This window comes from Myxine glutinosa, chromosome 6 (genome assembly GCF_964187855.1).
Source record: "Myxine glutinosa chromosome 6, kmMyxGlut1.1, whole genome shotgun sequence".
NCBI classification, from domain to species: domain Eukaryota; kingdom Metazoa; phylum Chordata; class Myxini; order Myxiniformes; family Myxinidae; genus Myxine; species Myxine glutinosa.
In genome coordinates, this window is record NC_136266.1 from 171,357,513 (window position 1) to 171,376,638 (window position 19,126).

General features: G+C 47.3%; 1 protein-coding gene across 1 annotated transcript; it reads right to left on the minus strand.

Moving 5' to 3' along the window:
- Positions 1 to 5,115: 5,115 nt before the first annotated feature.
- LOC144892756 (ATP-dependent DNA helicase PIF6-like) lies at positions 5,116 to 17,029 on the minus strand. Its single transcript, XM_078781102.1, has 2 exons — positions 15,622 to 17,029; positions 5,116 to 5,120 (listed from the first exon to the last, which is right to left on the minus strand). Exons 1-2 carry the CDS (start codon positions 17,027 to 17,029, stop codon positions 5,116 to 5,118), a joined length of 1,413 nt encoding a protein of 470 aa, XP_078637228.1.
- Between the last annotated feature and the right edge of the window lie 2,097 nt (positions 17,030 to 19,126).

A 19,126-nucleotide genomic window follows, 5' to 3' on the forward strand; every position in this document is an offset into this window, starting at 1 on the left:
CAACTTTCGGACATCTTGCTAGTTATTCTTAGTCTATGTCAGTTAAGGACTCGTTTCCATTAATTCTGACTCTTCGTTGCACCAGAATGTGATTATATGGCACCAGTAGTGAGTTTAGGACCTTCCCATACCTCCTCCCATCTTCTTCCCCAAACAACAACTACAACAACAACTACAACAACAACTACAACAACTACAACAACGGCGCGGCGCGGGGGAGTGTGCGTCCTCACACCGGCTCGGTTAGCCGCCATTGACCATGCGCTCCGACGGGGTTACCACGAAGGGGCTCCTTGTCAGCCCCTCGTCAAGGGCGGAGCCGGTAACCCCCCCGCACGCACCCAATGAGAAGCAACGGGCCGATTCCATCTGGGGCGGAGCTAACGAGCCGAGGGCGTGTCACTCCCCACCGGATATACGCAGCGACTTACCGGATGTGACGTCAGATGCGCCCCCAGCTTGAGAAGACAAGTCACCACCTCGAGCGCTGTGAGACCTCCCGCATCTCTGGACTGGGCCGCGCTATCCTGTCCCTGAGCACAAGGTGCACCTTGTGCTGGCCATCGAATACCCGCTTTCCTTGCCATCAATCCCCGTGTGAGTCAGTTTTTGTCCTGTTTATCTGTGGTCTGTCGGGAATAAGATAAGTGTGTCTAAGTGCCTATCTTTCTATGCTGTCCCTCTTGTAGTTGTAATCTGACCTTCCGCCATAATATAACCTCCTCCGGAGGTCTTGAGAACCGTATCCCTGGTGTCGTGTCATTTTAATCCCAGCCGTTGTGTCCTTTTCCTCAATTGATCTAGCGTAGCGCGATTAGTCAACGTTCGGGTGGAATCGGGTAAACTGTGCAGACGTGGTCATACCAAACCGCTCGGTAAACCAACATCCACAACCGCGTCTGTAACAATATATATATATTTTCTCATTACCGGATGTGATATTTATTTTCCATTACCGGATGTGCTATTTATTTTTCATTACCGGATGTGCTATTTATTTTTCATTACCGGATGTGATGGGGATTTTGCATTTATCAGCTGCAACTTTCCATTTTGCAGATCATAAAAAAATACATGCAAATCGATCAATTAATCACCAAATTCCACACAGATCTAGAAAAATATATAAATTTAAACTTCTATAAGTATAAGTTTCAAAACAACAATCGCTCTCTTTCCGTTAAATCGATGTTGAAATTGATGACGTCAAACATCGAACGATTTTTTTCCCAACTTCCTGCTATCGTACAAAGTCTTATTAAAACGAGGTTGAAAGGGTGAATGTATCGATCGTGGTTTACCCAGATTGCGAAATTATCACAAACTTGGGGGGGAGAGAAGGGCTCAAAACCGAACGATGTTGGTTCCGCAGCGGCTCATTGAAAAGGGCCTAAGCGGGTGTGGAATGCGAGTATAATGTACGCTGACTCACATGACGACATCTCATCCCCCTAGTTTCGTCATAATCCATCCACAACTCTTTGACATATCGGGCTGTGTATAATCATACGTTTGGCCTTTTCTCTATTATGAAGAATCCCTTCAAATGATCGTTTACGTATCTTTCTCAGTATTAATGATAAAATGAGAAACTCCGAACAAACCTTTTCCTCAGAAGATCCGCCCCGATCACGGGGATCTTTGTCACAGTTATAGTTCATTAGACCGTGGGCCGTCGGTCAGAATTCTTAACTTTCGTGACCCACATCGAGTAACTAATCAATGTTGAAATATTATTGTCCAAAAACATGTTTAAAAGCATACCATATAACTCGGCAATCTCAGAACTCCACCATTATTTTAAAAAGTGGAAAAAAACCTCAATAATTTCGACAAGGACCTCGCTAAAATTATCCAGTCATAGTTGTCCTTTCATAAACGCATCGGACTATCCCATAAGCAACAGCCAATCAGATAACGCGTTTCAAAGAAGCGACTCTAGCAAACATGGCGACGCTCATGTCGTCTTCGGATGCTGATGCCAGTGGTGCATCTGCCGATGATTCAGAAGGGACATCATCTGGATTTTGCTGTACTAGGGCGTGCCCGTACGTGGGTGCAAAAAAACATGCGTGCAAACAACAACAACAAAAAAAAACTTTGAAACCACGTGGCAGTAACGACCACAGAACCCCCCCCCCTCTATTTACATGAAATGGTTTGGTCCATTCGCAAAGCCAAAGCGAACGGCTTGCGAGTACGGTAGAACCCCCCCCCCCCCCCTCTATTTACATGAAATGGTTTGGTCCATTCGCAAAGCCAAAGCGAACGGCTTGCGAGTACGGTGACCATACCTTGGGAACCACTTGTCCGATTAATTTCAAACCTTGAAAAGGCACATCCTCAGGTCCCCAGCAATATATCTGGCAAGTTTCAATTAGATCGGACCCGTGGTTGTCGAGAAACAGCGGTCACAGACAAACACACACACACACACACACACACACACACACAGACACACACACACACAGACACACACACACACACACACACACAGAGATTGCTGGAATTATAGATAGATGCACGTCATTGCAACGCACAGCAGGGTTATTCCTCTTGCCGAGAAATCCTTCAAAAAATTCAAAGAATGTGCTAATCTCTGGAAGGAAATCGAAAACACGCCCGAAAGTAAAGTAGCACACAACGCAGACCGCTATGGCTGGGACTGTGTATCAGCGGCAGAGGCACCGGCAAAACAGCCGCGGCATGTCGACGATGATGATGAAAGAAGTGGGAGGTAAGTACCTAGATCTTGACTAACTTTTTGTTAGATCTAACTTTAATTCTAGTAATAGGGTAGTCTAGATAAGGAAATTGGGACCTGCACCTATCATCCATTCGGTCATTTCTTCCTTGGCTTTTTGCCTATGACCACATCAATTATTCCCGTTACCTACCAGCGTACTGGCTCGAGATGTGTGAACTACCTGCCTTACACCCTGCTGTCCATGAAGAGTTTGTCAAAGGACGATTCTCTGTCCAGCATCAAGATGGCCATGGATTTTCTCAGACTGCATGCGACCAAACAATAGAACAAACCTGTAATCGGGACACAAAGACCAAAGGTGGAATGATTGGTTTCACTACACAGAAAGGAGCCGTCTCGCGATGGATTCTCTCTCAACGAGAACGGGCTGCCATATCAAAGAAGTGTGGAGGGATGGCAGGTAAAGACGAAATAACACAGGGTCGGAAAGACTTGCAGCCGTCTCGCATCAAGAGAGATGAAGAAGATATTTGCAGAGTGATGAGTGTGATTGATGCAATAATCAATCCCTTCGATGGGTCTCATGATCACCTACTGCATCTTGCATCTGGGGTGGTTGCATCAAAAGATGTTGCTGAATGCTACATCAAGGCATGGGAGAAAGGTGATGAAGAACTTGTAACATACTGCAAAGAGAGACTGCAAGGCACCCAAGATATATTTGCTCCAATAAAGAAATCAAAGACAAAGACTTTCAAGTCAATGAACAAGGTAGTTCACACCAAAGCGCAAGGTAAACAAGTATCACTGCAGGCAGACAGAAATCTTTTCCAGCGACTTCTTATCATTGCAAATGTCAGGAAACTAGACATTGAAAACATGCTTACCTTCAACTTGGGCCCTCTCCCACTTTCTCTAGCACACCAAGATGGTTCACTGAACAAGACAACGAAATCATCTTTACTACACTATATTGAATCCCAAGTTCAGCCAACTCCAGTCACGGAGATCCCCTCAGGAAGCATCTGGATTATAGATGCTATGGCCATGATGCAAGAACTTCAGCAGACGAGTATACCATCTACATTTGGTCAACTGGCTGATCATGTCTTGAAACAACTTGTTGATCTTGCAAGGAGCGTAAGAAGTGAATCTATACACTTTGTGGTAGACACGTACAGAAACATGAGCATCAAAAATGCTGAGAGGGGACAAAGAGGATCAAGTGGAAGTCTGATGACAAAAATCTATGGGGAAGACCAACGGGTGCCTCAGCAGTGGAAAAAGTTTCTTGCTTGCAGTGAGAAAACAAGGCAGAACTAATACGATTTTTCTTTAAAACTTGGAGCAGCAGACCAAGTTCTGTCCTCAAGGAGGTCCACATTTTTGTGACTCATGATGAAGAATGTCATGAACTGGAAGATGACCATGGAGTGCTGGTTGTGAATGAAGTGCAAGGCTTGAGATGCAACCATGAAGAAGCGGACACTCGCTTGTTGCTTCATGCCCAGTATGCAGCCACAAATTATCCTGGTACTTCATCAGAAAGTGCCTCTAATCCAGTTGTGATGAAGAGCCCGGATACTGATGTCTTTATCATAGGAGTAGCGAGAGCAAAAGAGATAGGAAGTGAGTTGTTATTCCATACAGGAAGGGGCAACAACAGGAGGACTCTGAGCTTGTCTGCCATAAATACCTACCTCGGGGAAGATGTTTGCAATGCACTTATTTCATTCCATTGTTTCACTGGATGTGACTCTGTTAGCAGTTTCCATGGCAAGCCCAAAGCAAAAGCATACAAGTTAATGGCAGAGAGTGCACAGTTCAAGGCCACATTCAAACAGTTAGGGAGATCATTCACAGTGAGCGAGGATGTTTTTTCTGGACTTGAGAGATTTGTTTGCCAGTTGTATGGACAAGAATGCGACAGTGTTAATAAAGCACGGCACAACATGTTCCTCATGCTGATTAAGTCAGAAGCTCGTCTTCCACCAACACAGGACTCACTGAGACAGCACATAAAGAGAACAAATTACCAGGCTGCAGTACATCATCTCTGTCTGGAGCAGACCCCAGACATTCCAAGCCCACATGGACATGGATGGAAAGTGGAAGATGGAGGTCTAGATGTTGTCTGGGGTGAACAACCCCCTGCTCCTAGCAGTTTGCTTGAACTGACGTACTGCACTTGCAAAAAGACAAACTGCCAGATGCCAACTGGTAAAAACAAGGGAAGATGTTCTTGCCGGCAGCATAATGTACCATGTACTAATCTGTGCAAGTGCACTGATTGCCAAAATCCAGTGGCTGGAGAATCTTTAGATGAAGACTCCGACACAGAAGATGAAGATGTGTAGTGTTCACAACTTCACACTGTTAACCTGCTGCTGTAGCTTCATTCCATTTAGCTACTCTGTTGTGACACAGATATACGTGTAAGTTCTGGATGAGAGGGTAGCAGAGAAGCCTGTTATTTGGCCCCCAGATTGGACTCAGACATTGTGAATATTATAATAGGGCTGTATTTCCATGAGTCAACAGTCTGATTATTATCTTTTGGGTTACATTAGGCCAATAGCTATGAATAATTTGAAAACTGTTTATTTTTTAAAAAATGTTGTTTTGCTACAGCCCTAAAGTGTGCCAACATAATCTAATATGACATAATCTAATCATAATATGACAGAGAGATGAGAGAGTGGGGTGGGATGAATTGGGCTCATTTGCAAAGATATTGTTGCGGATATGGGATTTGGCCTCCATATCCGCTTGTAAATATTCCCCTATTTCCCCAATACTCCCCAACTATCCCCAATCCCCCACTCCCTAGTCCCATTGTCTGTAAACAACACTCTGTAGAACCGACCTTCCCCTTTTTCCCCCATTAAATGTCGTGCCCAGGTCCACCGCATCTCACGTAGACAACTTTCGGACATCTTGCCAGTTATTCTTAGTCTATGTCAGTTAAGGACTCGTTTCCATTAATTCTGACTCTTCGTTGCACCAGAATGTGATTGTATGGCACCAGTAGTGAGTTTAGGACCTCCCCATACCTCCTCCCATCTTCCTCATGAAACAACAACAGCAACAACAACTACAACAACAGCGCGCGGGGAGTGTGCGTCCTCACTCCGGCTTGGTTAGCCGCCATTGCCCAGGTGCTCCGGCGGGGTTACCACGAAGGGGCTGACTGTCGGCCCCTCGTCAAGGGCGGAGCCCGGTAACCCCCAGCACCCAATAAGAAGCGGCGGGCCGATTCCATCTGGGGCGGAGCTAACGAGCCGAGGGCATGTCACTCCCCGCCGGATATACGCAGCCACTTACCGGACGTGACGTCAGATGCGCCCCGAGCTTGAAGTGAAGAGAACCAGACGCCACCTCCGAGTGCTGAGAGACCTCCCTGCATCTTTTGGGCCGCGCTATCCTGTCCCTGAGCACAAGGTGCACCTTGTGCTGTCCACCGACTACCTGCCCTTCCGTGCCATCAATCCCGGTGTGAGTCAGTCTTGTCCTGTTTATCTGTGGTCTGTCGGGGTTACTATAAGACCGTGATTAAGTGCCTACCTTCCTATGCTGTCCCTCTTGTCCTTGTAATCTCAACGTTCCGAAATATTATAACCTCCTCCGGAGGTCTTGAGAACTGTACCCCTGGTGTCGTGTCATTTAACCCAGCCGTTGTGTCCTTTCCTCAATTGATTTAGCGTAGCGCGACTCGGCCAACGTTCGAGTATAATCGGGTAAACTGTGCAGACGCGGTCATACCAAACCGCTCGGTAAACCAACATCCACAACCGCGTCTGTAACATTTGGTGTCGAGGAGTTGGATTCGGACCTGGGACTAAATTCAGTTAGGCCCAAATTTTGGAACACCAATTGTACCATTAGGGTAACATTTTGGTGTCGGGAAGTGGGATTCGATCCGGAGCGCGTTTCACGCGCTCGAAATTATAACAGCGAAATTTGATTGTGTTTTACAAAAAAAAAAAAAAACCCGAATTTTGAAAGTCGCGCTATGGCAGACCAAGACGGCTGGGTTCCGGTAGAAGAGAGTGAGGCAGGGTCGATCCAGGACCAAAATGAGGGACAAGAGGAGAGCGAAGCAGTGAGGGTAGCAGATTCGCAAAATAGCGTCGTCACACACGAGGGTGCAGATGCACAAAATGGCGCCTCGCACATGGCCACGGCGACCGCGCCCGCGACCGTGGTAGCGCCGCTGGTGGATTCGAACCTTTTCCTCCTGCAAATGAGGGCCCTTATGGAGCAAATGAGGGCTGATAGTGAGCGATTGGGTGAGCGATTGGAGGGCCAAATGGGGGCAATGAGGGACGAAGCGAGGGCTCAGAGTGAGCAATTGGGGGTAATGGGAAACCAAATGGGGGTAATGAGGGACGAAGCGAGGGGTACCGGTGAGGGGTTAGACAATAATTTTAAGGGATTAGACAAGAAATTTGGGAAATTAGACAATAGATTAGGGGAAATGCAAAAGGGGTTAGAGGGGTTAGAAAACAGTATGGAAGGCAAATTGAGGGACATGAGGGACCAAGCGGAAAGGGAAGTTAAACAAATGGGGCAGCAGATAGAGGGGGTCAGAATGGGGGTAGAGACCAAACTGGATGCTCACAGGGAGGAAATGGAGCAGATGAGGGTGGCATCTGGGCAGGAGATGCAAGTGATGGGAGAGGAGATCAGAAGAGGGGTGAGTGAGGAGGTTGGAGGAGTGCGCGAGGAGGTGAGGCACTGTAAGGAGCGCATGGAGAAGGAGGTGAGAAAGGGGACTGTAAAGTTACAAGGGGGCATAGAGGACCTGACGCAGGAGGTGGAACAGCTGACGGAGGGACAAAAAGAACTAACGGACCAGGTAAAGAAGAACACAGCGGTAATAGGAGGGTTAAAAGCGACACAAAATGACCTAAAAAATGACTTGGTAGCGACGAAGAGGGAATGTCAGATGGTACGTGAGGGACTGACAACGAGGTTGGACGAGGTGATAGAGGTAATGGAGACGAAGGACCGGCAGGTGAGGACGCACATGGAAACGGTCAAGGTAGCCTTGGAGGACGAGCTTGAGGAGACGTACCATGAAATAAAAGAGGTGAAGCAGAAATTAGAAGAAGTGGAAGAAGGGGTGAGCGAAATTAAGAAGCGACAGAGAGGGGATAAGAAAGAGATAAAAGAGGAAATAAAAGAATTGGTCCAAAGTCTGTGTTTGGATCGTGATGATGTGCTCATTAACCGGATGAGGGATTCGCAGGTGATGGAGGAGAAGCGAAGAGGAAGAGGACCCGGTGTAAGTGGTGACCAATATGGTCGTGCGTATGATGCGCCAGGTGATTTAAGAAGCTTGGGGGTCGAGATGGACCCGGGTGTTCGTGAGAGGCCGTTGGTGAAGTGTGCGACAGGTCTGGTGTGCGAAAAAGGAGGTGTGCGAGAAAGTCCGACTCTGGGGTGTGTGAGGAAAAAGTGCGTGCCAAGGAGTGAGGGTGCTGGCGAGAATGAGTCGGTCGTAGCGCGTGTGCGAGGGAGCACATGGAAGCACGGTGTGGTGAGTGTTACAGAGGGTGTGACGGGAGAGTTTGCGCGAGAGAGGTGTGTAACGGACGGGTGCATGAGGAAAGAGTGCGCTGTCAAAGGCAAGGAAGAATGCACGCCTGTGGTGAGTGTTACAGAGGGTGTGACGGGAGAGTGTGCGCAAGAGTGTGCGCGAGAGAGGTGTGTAACGGACGGGTGCATGAGGAAAGAGTGCGCTGTCGAGAGGGAGGGTGAGTGCGTTGTCAAGAGTGGAGGTGAGAGTAGTGAGAGTGAAACGGAGCGTGAGTTGGTTGTGACAGGTGAGCGAGGATGTACACCTGGAATGGAAGGATGCACACCTGGAATGGTAGGGCGTGTGTGGCGATGCACGCTGGAATTGGTAGTGAGGCACGTGGTTGGGTGTGCGAGTGAGAGCACACCTGTGATTGTCACAGAGGAGGTGACAGAGGAGGGGGCGCGAAGAGGTGTGTTGGTGAGGTGTGCGACCAACGAATGTGTGCCAAAGTGTTCGGTGGTCAGGTGTGTGACCAAGGCTGTGAGTGGAATGAGGGTACCTGGGTGTGTAAGGAAAGGTACGAGGAGCATGGGAACGGCTGGATGTGTGAGCAAGGAACGGGCTGCGGGGTGTAAGCATGCAGGTGAAGCATCGACGTTAAACGGAGCAGCGGTTAGAACGACCTATAGCCGAATCGGGCCCTCGGTGCGTGCTGGGCCTCGCTTTGAACGGCCGCGTCTGTGCTCCACTAGGCGGAGCGGGCAGCTGGATAGGAAGGGTCGTCATGGCGACCACCTTTTGTTGAGGCATTCCGGCAGGTCGAGATCGGGCCATGGGATGGCTCCGTGCCGAGATGGTGCGTGGGATCTCGGCCCGGGTAAACCTCCTTCCCTGCACCGAATGTGGGACGTATCCAGCCGCTGGCACCAAACAACCCGCATTCATTGCTCGGCTTTACGAAGCCGGGCTTTGGACAGGAATTGGCGCACCGAGAGGCATTAGTGAGTAGACTGTGTGATGAGGTTAGTGTTTTGGACCCAAAATTAGAGAAAAACAAAATTTGATGATTGGCAAAGGATTGGCAGTAATGATTGGCAGATGATGGGTAGTGATTGGCAAATTTTTGATTTGTTGAAATTTGATGTGCAATATTGGTAGTGGGAGATGCCCGATGTGGTGGGATGGCAACTCTGTCATCCCTCACAAAAGTGGGGGCAAATGCGCTATAGCTTATGGGGTGTATGGCAGTGAAAACTAGCCCGGGTGGGTTAGGTTATATTGGTAGGGATCTAGCGAAGATGACATTAGGTGACGATAAGGTTAGGTAGTGACTGATAACTGTAGTGGGGACGCAGGTAGTTTAGTGTGGATGATAATGACGTGGGAGCGCAATAGTTTAAAGGGACGACTGGGAAGCGCAAGTTTCAGAGGGGAGTAGTTAGATGAGATGATGCTGTGTGAGAACTGGACAGGTGTGTGGAGCAGTGTATGAGTAGTGAGTGTGTGGATCAGCGCGAATGCACTTGGGGAGAGAAGGGTGCAGGCGGCACCAGGTGTGAGAGCACAGGTGTGCAAGTACAGGTGTGTGGAATATATGGAGCAGAGAATGAGTGGTGTGGAGAGAGTTGGAGTAAGTGGTACGGAGTGGTGTGCATGGTGCGAAGGTGTGAATGGGGGAAGAGTGGACCCCCATCACGGATACCCGGGGCGGTTAGTGTAAGTGTTAGGTAGAGGGTATAGGTAAATTGTGGTTGGATATTGGCATTTGTGGTGCGGTTGCAGAATGGTATTGCGGATGGGTGCATTAGTGTTGTGGAAATGGCTGGGCGTGTAGCCTGTTAGTGTGTGTAGTTGGTTGGGCACTCCACCACTGTGAGGATGTCGGCCAGGTGAGGCCGCAGGTGGGCTCTGGGAGCCGTTAGTGTCAGTGGGGCCCGAGGATCCGGAGGACGGACCCGGGTAGCCCAGTGCCAGAGAGGGCACCGAATGGGGAGAGCGCCAGAGGGCCTTCCACAGGTAGTTAGGTTAGGGTGAGGAGCAGGTAAGCTCGGAGGCAACTGCAGTGGTGGAGGTGTGCAGGTGGGTAGACCCGCTGGGAGAGGTACACGCCACAGCCCAGAAATTGTGCGAGGGCACCGGGAGATGAATCGGGGGAGTGAGACCCCAAATTGAAAAGCACCACAGTTTGGTCAATGGGAATTGGTTTTTAGAACCCATAGTGTAAGAGGGCCAATGGTTTGGCAGGGAAAGACCCCGGGTAATGTAAAGTTGTTAAAGTCATTTAGTAAATAGTTAGGATTGATGAACCTGTCGCACCATACGCAGCCACTTACCTGTGGTGATGATGACTCCACACCTGTGTTTTCTTTGTTCTGTGTTGCAGGAAGTAAGGATTGCTGTGTGGATTTGTGAGAAGCATCACGACGTGGATGAGACATTGGGGTGATTCCATCTCTCCCTCCTTAGGAGGGACTGATGATGAATTGGTGATGGCAAATTATGATGTTGAGTTGGAGATGGCAAATTTTTATGAGAGTTGAAAATGGCAAATTTGATTGGTTAGGAGGGAGAGAAGACGAATTTGGTTTATGGGAGGAACGGGGAAGACAGTAGGGACGTTTGTTGATTTGTAAAGTAGATGTTTATGGGTAGTGTTGTGTTTTGTGGATACAGTAAGGGGTAAGGGAGGGGCCATGTAGGTTACCTGGTGGGGGGGGGGCGTACGGTAGGAACGTACCTGTCTCACCTGGTTCCCATGTGCCCCTAGTGTGCATTACCTAATGTTGCGTGCACTTTTGCGCCCTTACCACCTTACTCACTTGTCTTCTTCTTTTGTCTCCCACCTCCGAGGATCTGGCTTTGGGGCAGAGAGAGAGGAGAGAGAGGTGCTGGATCCGCAGTTGTGGGCCTGCACTTTCGCTGCTTGCTGCCGGGATCGATACACCATATGGACCGCAATTTTTGTGGCCGCCCACCATGGACCGCAGTTCTTTTGCGGCCAAGCACCACCCATTGATGGACCTCTGGGTCAACGTGGCACCTATGCCAAACAGGTGAACCACTAATAGTTGGCCCCCTGATGGCCACAATAAAGAAATGGACGCGGTTGGCGCCTTTCTTTATTTCGAAAGAAGCAAGAAGGCCAAGTGCACCACACGAAGGCAAGACCAGCGGCAGAACATCGGCCGGCTGCGACACCACCGGTGACTATAAACACTTTATTGGTGCACCGGATGGTGCTGACTGTGTGATGGGGTGGTGCTTTTGGTGCTTGGATGGGGTGCTCTGCACATTATTAAAGGCCGTAAGGCCACAGAGCACTCGTGGGTTGGTGTATCGATGCTGGCATGCGTGCTCTCTCTATACATAACATCTGCATGTGTTCCTCCAAAAACAGGTCCTGGATCGTAGTGTAAATATCAGCGTAGTCTTATGTAAATAATGCTCCCTACCGGCTGTATGTTTAGTTTGAGAATTCTTTCCGCGATTCGGTTATCCTGTGGGTGTGTTTCTGTGAGGAGAAGGGTGCAACGTCGCAGGGGGACATATTTACTCATTTGTGAACATCTGTAAAACTGTCGCACTCAGGGTAGAGTTAATAGTAGAGGGAACTACATCTGAGTGCCACACTAACGTAGGTAAAAATTTATCGGGTCGGGACGCCCCGAGGGTAGAGAAGGGTGCAATGTTGCGGATATGGGATTTGGCCTCCATATCCGCTTGTAAATATTCCCCTATTTCCCCAATACTCCCCAACTATCCCCAATCCCCCATTCCCTCGTCCCATTGTCTGTAAACAACACTCTGTAGAACCGACCTTCCCCTTTTTCCCCCATTAAATGTCGTGCCCAGGTCCACCGCATCTCACGTAGACAACTTTCGGACATCTTGCTAGTTATTCTTAGTCTATGTCAGTTAAGGACTCGTTTCCATTAATTCTGACTCTTCGTTGCACCAGAATGTGATTGTATGGCACCAGTAGTGAGTTTAGGACCTCCCCATAACTCCTCCCATCTTCCTCATGAAACAACAACAGCAACAACAACTACAACAACAGCGCGCGGGGAGTGTGCGTCCTCACTCCGGCTTGGTTAGCCGCCATTGCCCAGGTGCTCCGGCGGGGTTACCACGAAGGGGCTGACTGTCGGCCCCTCGTCAAGGGCGGAGCCCGGTAACCCCCAGCACCCAATAAGAAGCGGCGGGCCGATTCCATCTGGGGCGGAGCTAACGAGCCGAGGGCGTGTCACTCCCCGCCGGATATACGCAGCCACTTACCGGACGTGACGTCAGATGCGCCCCGAGCTTGAAGTGAAGAGAACCAGACGCCACCTCCGAGCGCTGAGAGACCTCCCTGCATCTTTTGGGCCGCGCTATCCTGTCCCTGAGCACAAGGTGCACCTTGTGCTGTCCACCGACTACCTGCCCTTCCGTGCCATCAATCCCGGTGTGAGTCAGTCTTGTCCTGTTTATCTGTGGTCTGTCGGGGTTACTATAAGACCGTGATTAAGTGCCTACCTTCCTATGCTGTCCCTCTTGTCCTTGTAATCTCAACGTTCCGAAATATTATAACCTCCTCCGGAGGTCTTGAGAACTGTACCCCTGGTGTCGTGTCATTTAACCCAGCCGTTGTGTCCTTTCCTCAATTGATTTAGCGTAGCGCGACTCGGCCAACGTTCGAGTATAATCGGGTAAACTGTGCAGACGCGGTCATACCAAACCGCTCGGTAAACCAACATCCACAACCGCGTCTGTAACAATATATTTCGTTGAAGTGCCAATAATTACTTTGAAAATAAAAGATGTATGTGTATGTAAATGTGTGTGTGCGTGTGTGTGTGTGTGTAAAATAGGGCACATTAATTTTGCAAGGAAAAGTTTCTTAGAAGTGCCAATGATTCCTTTGAAAACATTTCCAAAGAAATATATTGGTGAGTGCATGTGTGTATCTGGGTTTGTGTGTGTGCGTGTGTTTGTATGTGTGTGTGTGTGTATGTGTAGCTCATTGATTTTTTTTTACCGTTCTCTGTCATGTAAGTGTTGCTGTGTTTCAATTTGTCTATTTTCCATAGGTTTGTACATAACTTTTAATTTCTTGACAAAAGAGGGTGCTGTGCATCTGGATGATTAATACTAATTAAGAATACTAATTAGTGTGCAACTTTTGGACTTGCCGAGTGGTGAATTCTTGTTCAATGATTTTTTATCTCCCATCAGACAAAAATTCACGTGGTTACCATTTGTGGGTCACGAAAATGATAAACTAGAAGTATTTCCACTGCTTGGCCCATGGTCTACATGGTTTACAAGATCACCCGGAATCTTTTCTTCGTTATTGAATCCTTCCTGTTAACTCTTCTTATTTGTTTACAAGGAGATCATTCTTCTTCTTCCTCCTCCTTGTAATGACCGACCTCCGCCACATGATATCGTCGTTGACGGGTCATGGGCCAATTGGCGTCAGATAAAGAACTGAAGCCACAGATCGGCCATTTTACCACTCCCATTCGTTCAGTTGTTCAATCGTCAACTTGGCACGAAGGTTGGAGTTACACACAACCCCTTCTATTTACCTAGTAGTGAACGAGGGAACATCAGAACCCTTTCCAGCAATGTTGCGCCCTTCGGAGTGCCACTCGCCTCTCACGTCCAGCGGGATGGTAAGGCCATCTTTCGCATCCCTCCAACAGGACAAGGACGTCTTTAGTACTAGTACCTGACTGCAAAGCCGCAATGAGCCGGCGAAGCCAAAGCCTCTTGCCACTATTTTACCCATCACTGTGGCATCAGTAGGTTAGGTAGTTGGTAGTAGGTAGGTGTAGTAGGTACCGTACCTGGAAAGACTTGGTAAAAGAGATTAGCAGACAGTCCTCCCCAATACCTGCATCTATCTATAATTCCATTAATCTCTGTGTGTATGTGTGTATGTGTGTATGTGTGTATGTGTGTATGTGTGTATGTTTGTCTGTGACCGCTGTTTCTCGACAACTACCGGTCCGATATACTTTAAACTTGCCAGGTATATTGCTGGGGACCCGAGGATGTGCCTTTTCAAGGTTTCATATTAATCGGAGAAGTAGTTACCGAGCTATGGCGATTTCTTTACCAAACACTGCAAGCCGTTCGCTTTGGACCAAACCATTGCATGTAAATAGAGGGGGGGGGGGGTTCTGTGGTCGTTGCGAATGGACCAAACCATTCATGTAAATAGAGGGGGGGGGGTTCTGTGGTCGTTACTGCCACGTGGTTTCAAAGTTTTTTTTTGTTGTTGTTGTTTGCACGCATGTTTTTTTGCACCCACGTACGGGCACGCCCTAGGATGTTTACACACACACACCCCTACACAAATTTTTTTTTTTTTTTTTTTTGGCAAGGAACGGGCACCCACGTACGGGCACGTCCTAGCTTATATATAGTACGGGCATGCCCTAGTACAATAAATGTCACAAGAAGCTTAAGGAAGTAACTATACGATGTGCTAGCTTAAGGCCTATTTTAAGAAATTTTTACTGGGCTTAACATACGTTTTCACAGTATGTGTGTAGTAACTTCAGTCGCTGTCAGGGCTGGTTCTCTCCGGGCACTGCGGCTTCCCCCACCAGAAGACGTTATCTTGCAGTAAGATCAGTGCGGACAGGTCAGACCTTAGCGCCGTTTCCACGGCAATGTGTGACTGTCGTTAATCAAACCGAGCTTTCTTTCTTTATGTAAACTGCTTATACCGGTAGGTTCAGGACAACATCATAAATCAGACAAACCTACTGAGCATGGGAGCATGGGATTGAAGCCTAATTCGGCTTTTCAGGTCTACCACTAAAGAAGAGAAAAATTTCGAAAATGGCCCAGAGTGGTTTACTTTCCAATTACGTTTCGTTAGAACATTGTTTTTTTATCGCGAAAAGAAGGTGATAGACGCTGATAGTGACCTGTAAGTATACTTGAACATCCTCAACAACACATATATGCTGGTGCGAGCACTCAACGGTCTTTACACGCTTTAGAGAAATTTAGCAGTGTACAGTTAAAGTGTAGACTTAAACTGGTAATTGAAACAGTGTAGATTGTAAACTGGTGAATGAGCAGGAGTCACATGACACTTTCTCACGAATTAGCTTGGGTACCCAAGACTTGGGTACATTTATGTCGTGGTTAAGCATAAACGTCGTCCTTCATGCCACATCTGATAGGTCAGTGTGGCGATGAAGAATGGAGGCGAAACATTGTTCCTCGTTTTGGCTTTGACTGAGTGACATGGCGTTTTGCAGAATCGAGTCGAAAAACACGTTGTTCAAGTGCTCGTACTTTTTCGCTGTGCAGTAAGCGAGTGACTTGATACGTTTCAGTTCATCAGCTCTAGCCCACGTTGTTGCAGTATTAACAACCATGCACATACGGTCGTCGTTCAACAAGTAGTTCGGATTCCAAGCGAAGTCCGGAATGGTGTCATCGTCACCAGCATATTTTGCACGAGATAATGCGACGAATAGTGCTCCTGGATTGAGACTTTCGAATTTTGCTCTCCCCGGATGAATAACGATATATCTGTTAGGTTCGCCAACACCCACAGTAATTCCTTGACAGCGATGAAAAGTTGCTGCCCATCCAAGTCTCAGAGGTATTTGCGTACGTTTGCAACAGTTGCAATCAATACGACGCTCAATTGACACGATCGGCACGAGCTTTGGATGATCCTCCAAAAAAGGAGGACCCGTATATTTCGGAATATTAACGATGACGACGTCTGGTAGTCCATCTTTTGGTGAACGACCATTTTCGTAAATGATGTCCTCAATATGACCCGTATCTCCGTTGTGGAGACCGTGCTCAACAGACAAATTGGAAGTAAGACAAACTTTGGCCCCTTTGCAAAGATACAATAATCGAGGTAAACCTTGGGCCTTGTCACTCTCTGCCACCCTGGCGTGTGGTCCAGTGTTATTTGATGTGATTTTCGCTACAGGCACATCACGATTGGCGGTTTGCAGTTGACGCTTATTGTGCGCCCATTCGAGCTCATGGGTAGGAAAAACGAATACAGCATTATCAGCCATGTATAACATTTTTTCCGTCCCATATTTCCGTTTTAGTTCGTCCCATTGGAACATCCTCCACCATCTTGCTTGCTGTGGAGTTGTCTTGTATTCTCTCAATGACAATAAAGCACTCTTCAGTTGTGACTTGTCTCCTGCTTGTCTGATTGATTGCCCCAAGACAACAACCTCGTTAAATTCTCTCCAAACCATCACTCCATGCAACTTTGCAGGACTTTCTACGTCACCCTTGTTTTTGTTAGAAGGAGGCATGTACACCGGTGAATCGCAAACATGGGGTAGTTGAACTTCGTCTCCGACAAAGACAACCGCTGGAATACCGCCCCACGACCAATCAGAATTCCATTCGTTTCTCTCATCATTTCCATAGCTAGCCATGAATTCCATCCAACCCAATGTAGTTTTGCCAATCATTGACTTTTCATCTACGCACAACAGCTTGACACCTGTACAATTATTCTGAATAATTTCCAGGGTAGTACTAGTTGGCGCAGTCATATCACCGCTTCTGATCCTGTGTCTGATCGGCACTTTTAGAAAGCTATGGAGTGTCATGCCATCAATCAAGTTGGCACTATTTCCAGTAGGGCAGATAACCTTTGCAGCCGAATTTTCCTGAAAAATTTCTCGGACAACTTTTACGAGTGCCTTTATCAGATATGATTCGCCTGAACCTGCTGTCCCGGATACGTTCAATCGCAACGGCTTACAGTTGCTAGGACTAGCTTTGTATTTCATCAGACGATCCATCACGATATTGAATGCCAGTCTTTGATCCTCATTCAGTGATCCACATTCCACATCGGGTAATTTTAGCTGAGTGTCGTCCTCACAGCAGCTGAGATTTCCTTTACACACGCATCCAACGAGGTTGGTCTTAACGTATTTTAATTACAAATTAGAGGTGCATTAGATTGTGAATCAAAGAAAGGCGGGTGAAACAAACTCCTATTGAACTTTTTCGCAATTGTTTTATGCAAACTTCCGCATCCGGTCGATGGCGGCCTCCATTGCGTGATTTGGTTTGAGAAATATTTTTTCAAATGCTCGAATCTCATTGGTTCCGGTGTTTGGTCACGCTTTTCGTTGAAGATAACCAGGCCCGTGCGGGCCGAGGTTGGTCTTAAAGTATTTTAATAATAAATTAGAGGTGCATAAGATTGTGAATCAAACAAAGACGGGTGAAAGAAACTCCTATTGAACGTTTTTCAATTTGCTATGCATACTTCCGCATCCGCAAGATGGCGGCCTCCATTGAGCTTCGGAATTCTCGAGCCAAGGCATAATCTGGTTTTCGACATAATACGTACGCGTTTATTGACAACACCGGCTTCGCCGGCTACTAGTACCGACTGCAAAGCCGCAATGAGCCGGCGAAGCCAAAGCCTCTTGCCACTATTTTACCCATCACTATGGCATCAGTAGGTTAGGTAGTTGGTAGTAGGTAGGTGTAGTAAGTACCGTACCTGGTAAGACTTGGTAAAAGAGAAGAGCAGACAGTCCTCCCCAATACCTGCATACAATAAATGTCACAAGAAGCTTAAGGAAGTAACTATACGATGTGCTAGCTTAAGGCCTATTTTAAGAAATTTTAACTGGGCTTAACATACGTTTTCACAGTATGTGTGTTGTCTTCTAACTTCAGTTGCTGTCAGGACCGGTTCTCTCCGGGCACTGCGGCTTCCTCCACCAGAAGAAGTTAGCTTGCAGTGATTAATTCGGTGAATTCCGTCTCAACTTCGGATATTTCCGGCCGTGAAAAACTATCCGTATTTCTAAACTAAATATGTAAACCGCTTATACCGTATTTCTGGCCGTGAAAAACTATCCCATACGGCCGCGAGATTTCTAAAAAATAATTATTCGTCAATGTTAGAATATTTGACGCCGTTTCCACCCTCTGAAACGCGTAATAAGCTTTAAAAAAAAACAATTTTTTCAAATGCTCGAATCTCATTGGTTCTGGTGTTTGATGACGATTTTCGTTGCAGATAACGAGGTTGGTCTTAACGTATTTTCATTACTAATTAGAGGTTCATTAGATTGTGAATCAAAGAACGACGGGTGAAACAAACTCCTATTGAACTCTTTCGCAATTGTTTTATGCGAACTTCCGCATCCGGTCGAATACGGCCACCATTGAGTGATTTCATTTTAGAAATATTTTTTCAAATGCTCGAATCTCATTGGTTCTGGTGTTTGGTGACGATTTTCGTTGAAGATAACGAGGTTGGTCTTAACGTATTTTAATTACTAATTGGAGGTTCATTAGATTGTGAATCAAAGAACGACGGGTGAAACAAACTCCTATTGAACTCTTTCGCAATTGTTTTATGCAAACTTCCGCATCCGGTCGATGGCGGCCACCATTGAGTGATTTCATTTTAGAAATATTTTTGCAAATGCTCGACTCTCATTAGGTCTGGTGTTTGGTGACGCATTTCGTTGAAGATAACCAGGCCTGTGCGGGTCGATGTTGGTCTTAAAGTATTTTAATAATACATTGGAGGTGCATAAGATTGTGAATCAAACAATGACAGGTGAAAGAAACTCCTAATGAACGTTTTAAATTTGTTATGCATACTTCCGCATCTGCAAGATGGCGGCCTCCACTGCGCTTCGGAATTTTCGAGCCAAGGCATAATCAGGTTTTCAACATAATACGTACGCGTTCATTGACAACACCGGCTTCGCCGGCTATTACCACTATCTCCAAACAGGTAGTTAAGAACATTTCTAGCTTTACCCCGTACCCCCATCCCCCCAACAGGAGAGTAAGGTGGTGGTCTTTTGCACCAACCACCTCCTCCCTCCCCCAAGCCCCCAACAGGAGAGTAAGGCCATCTG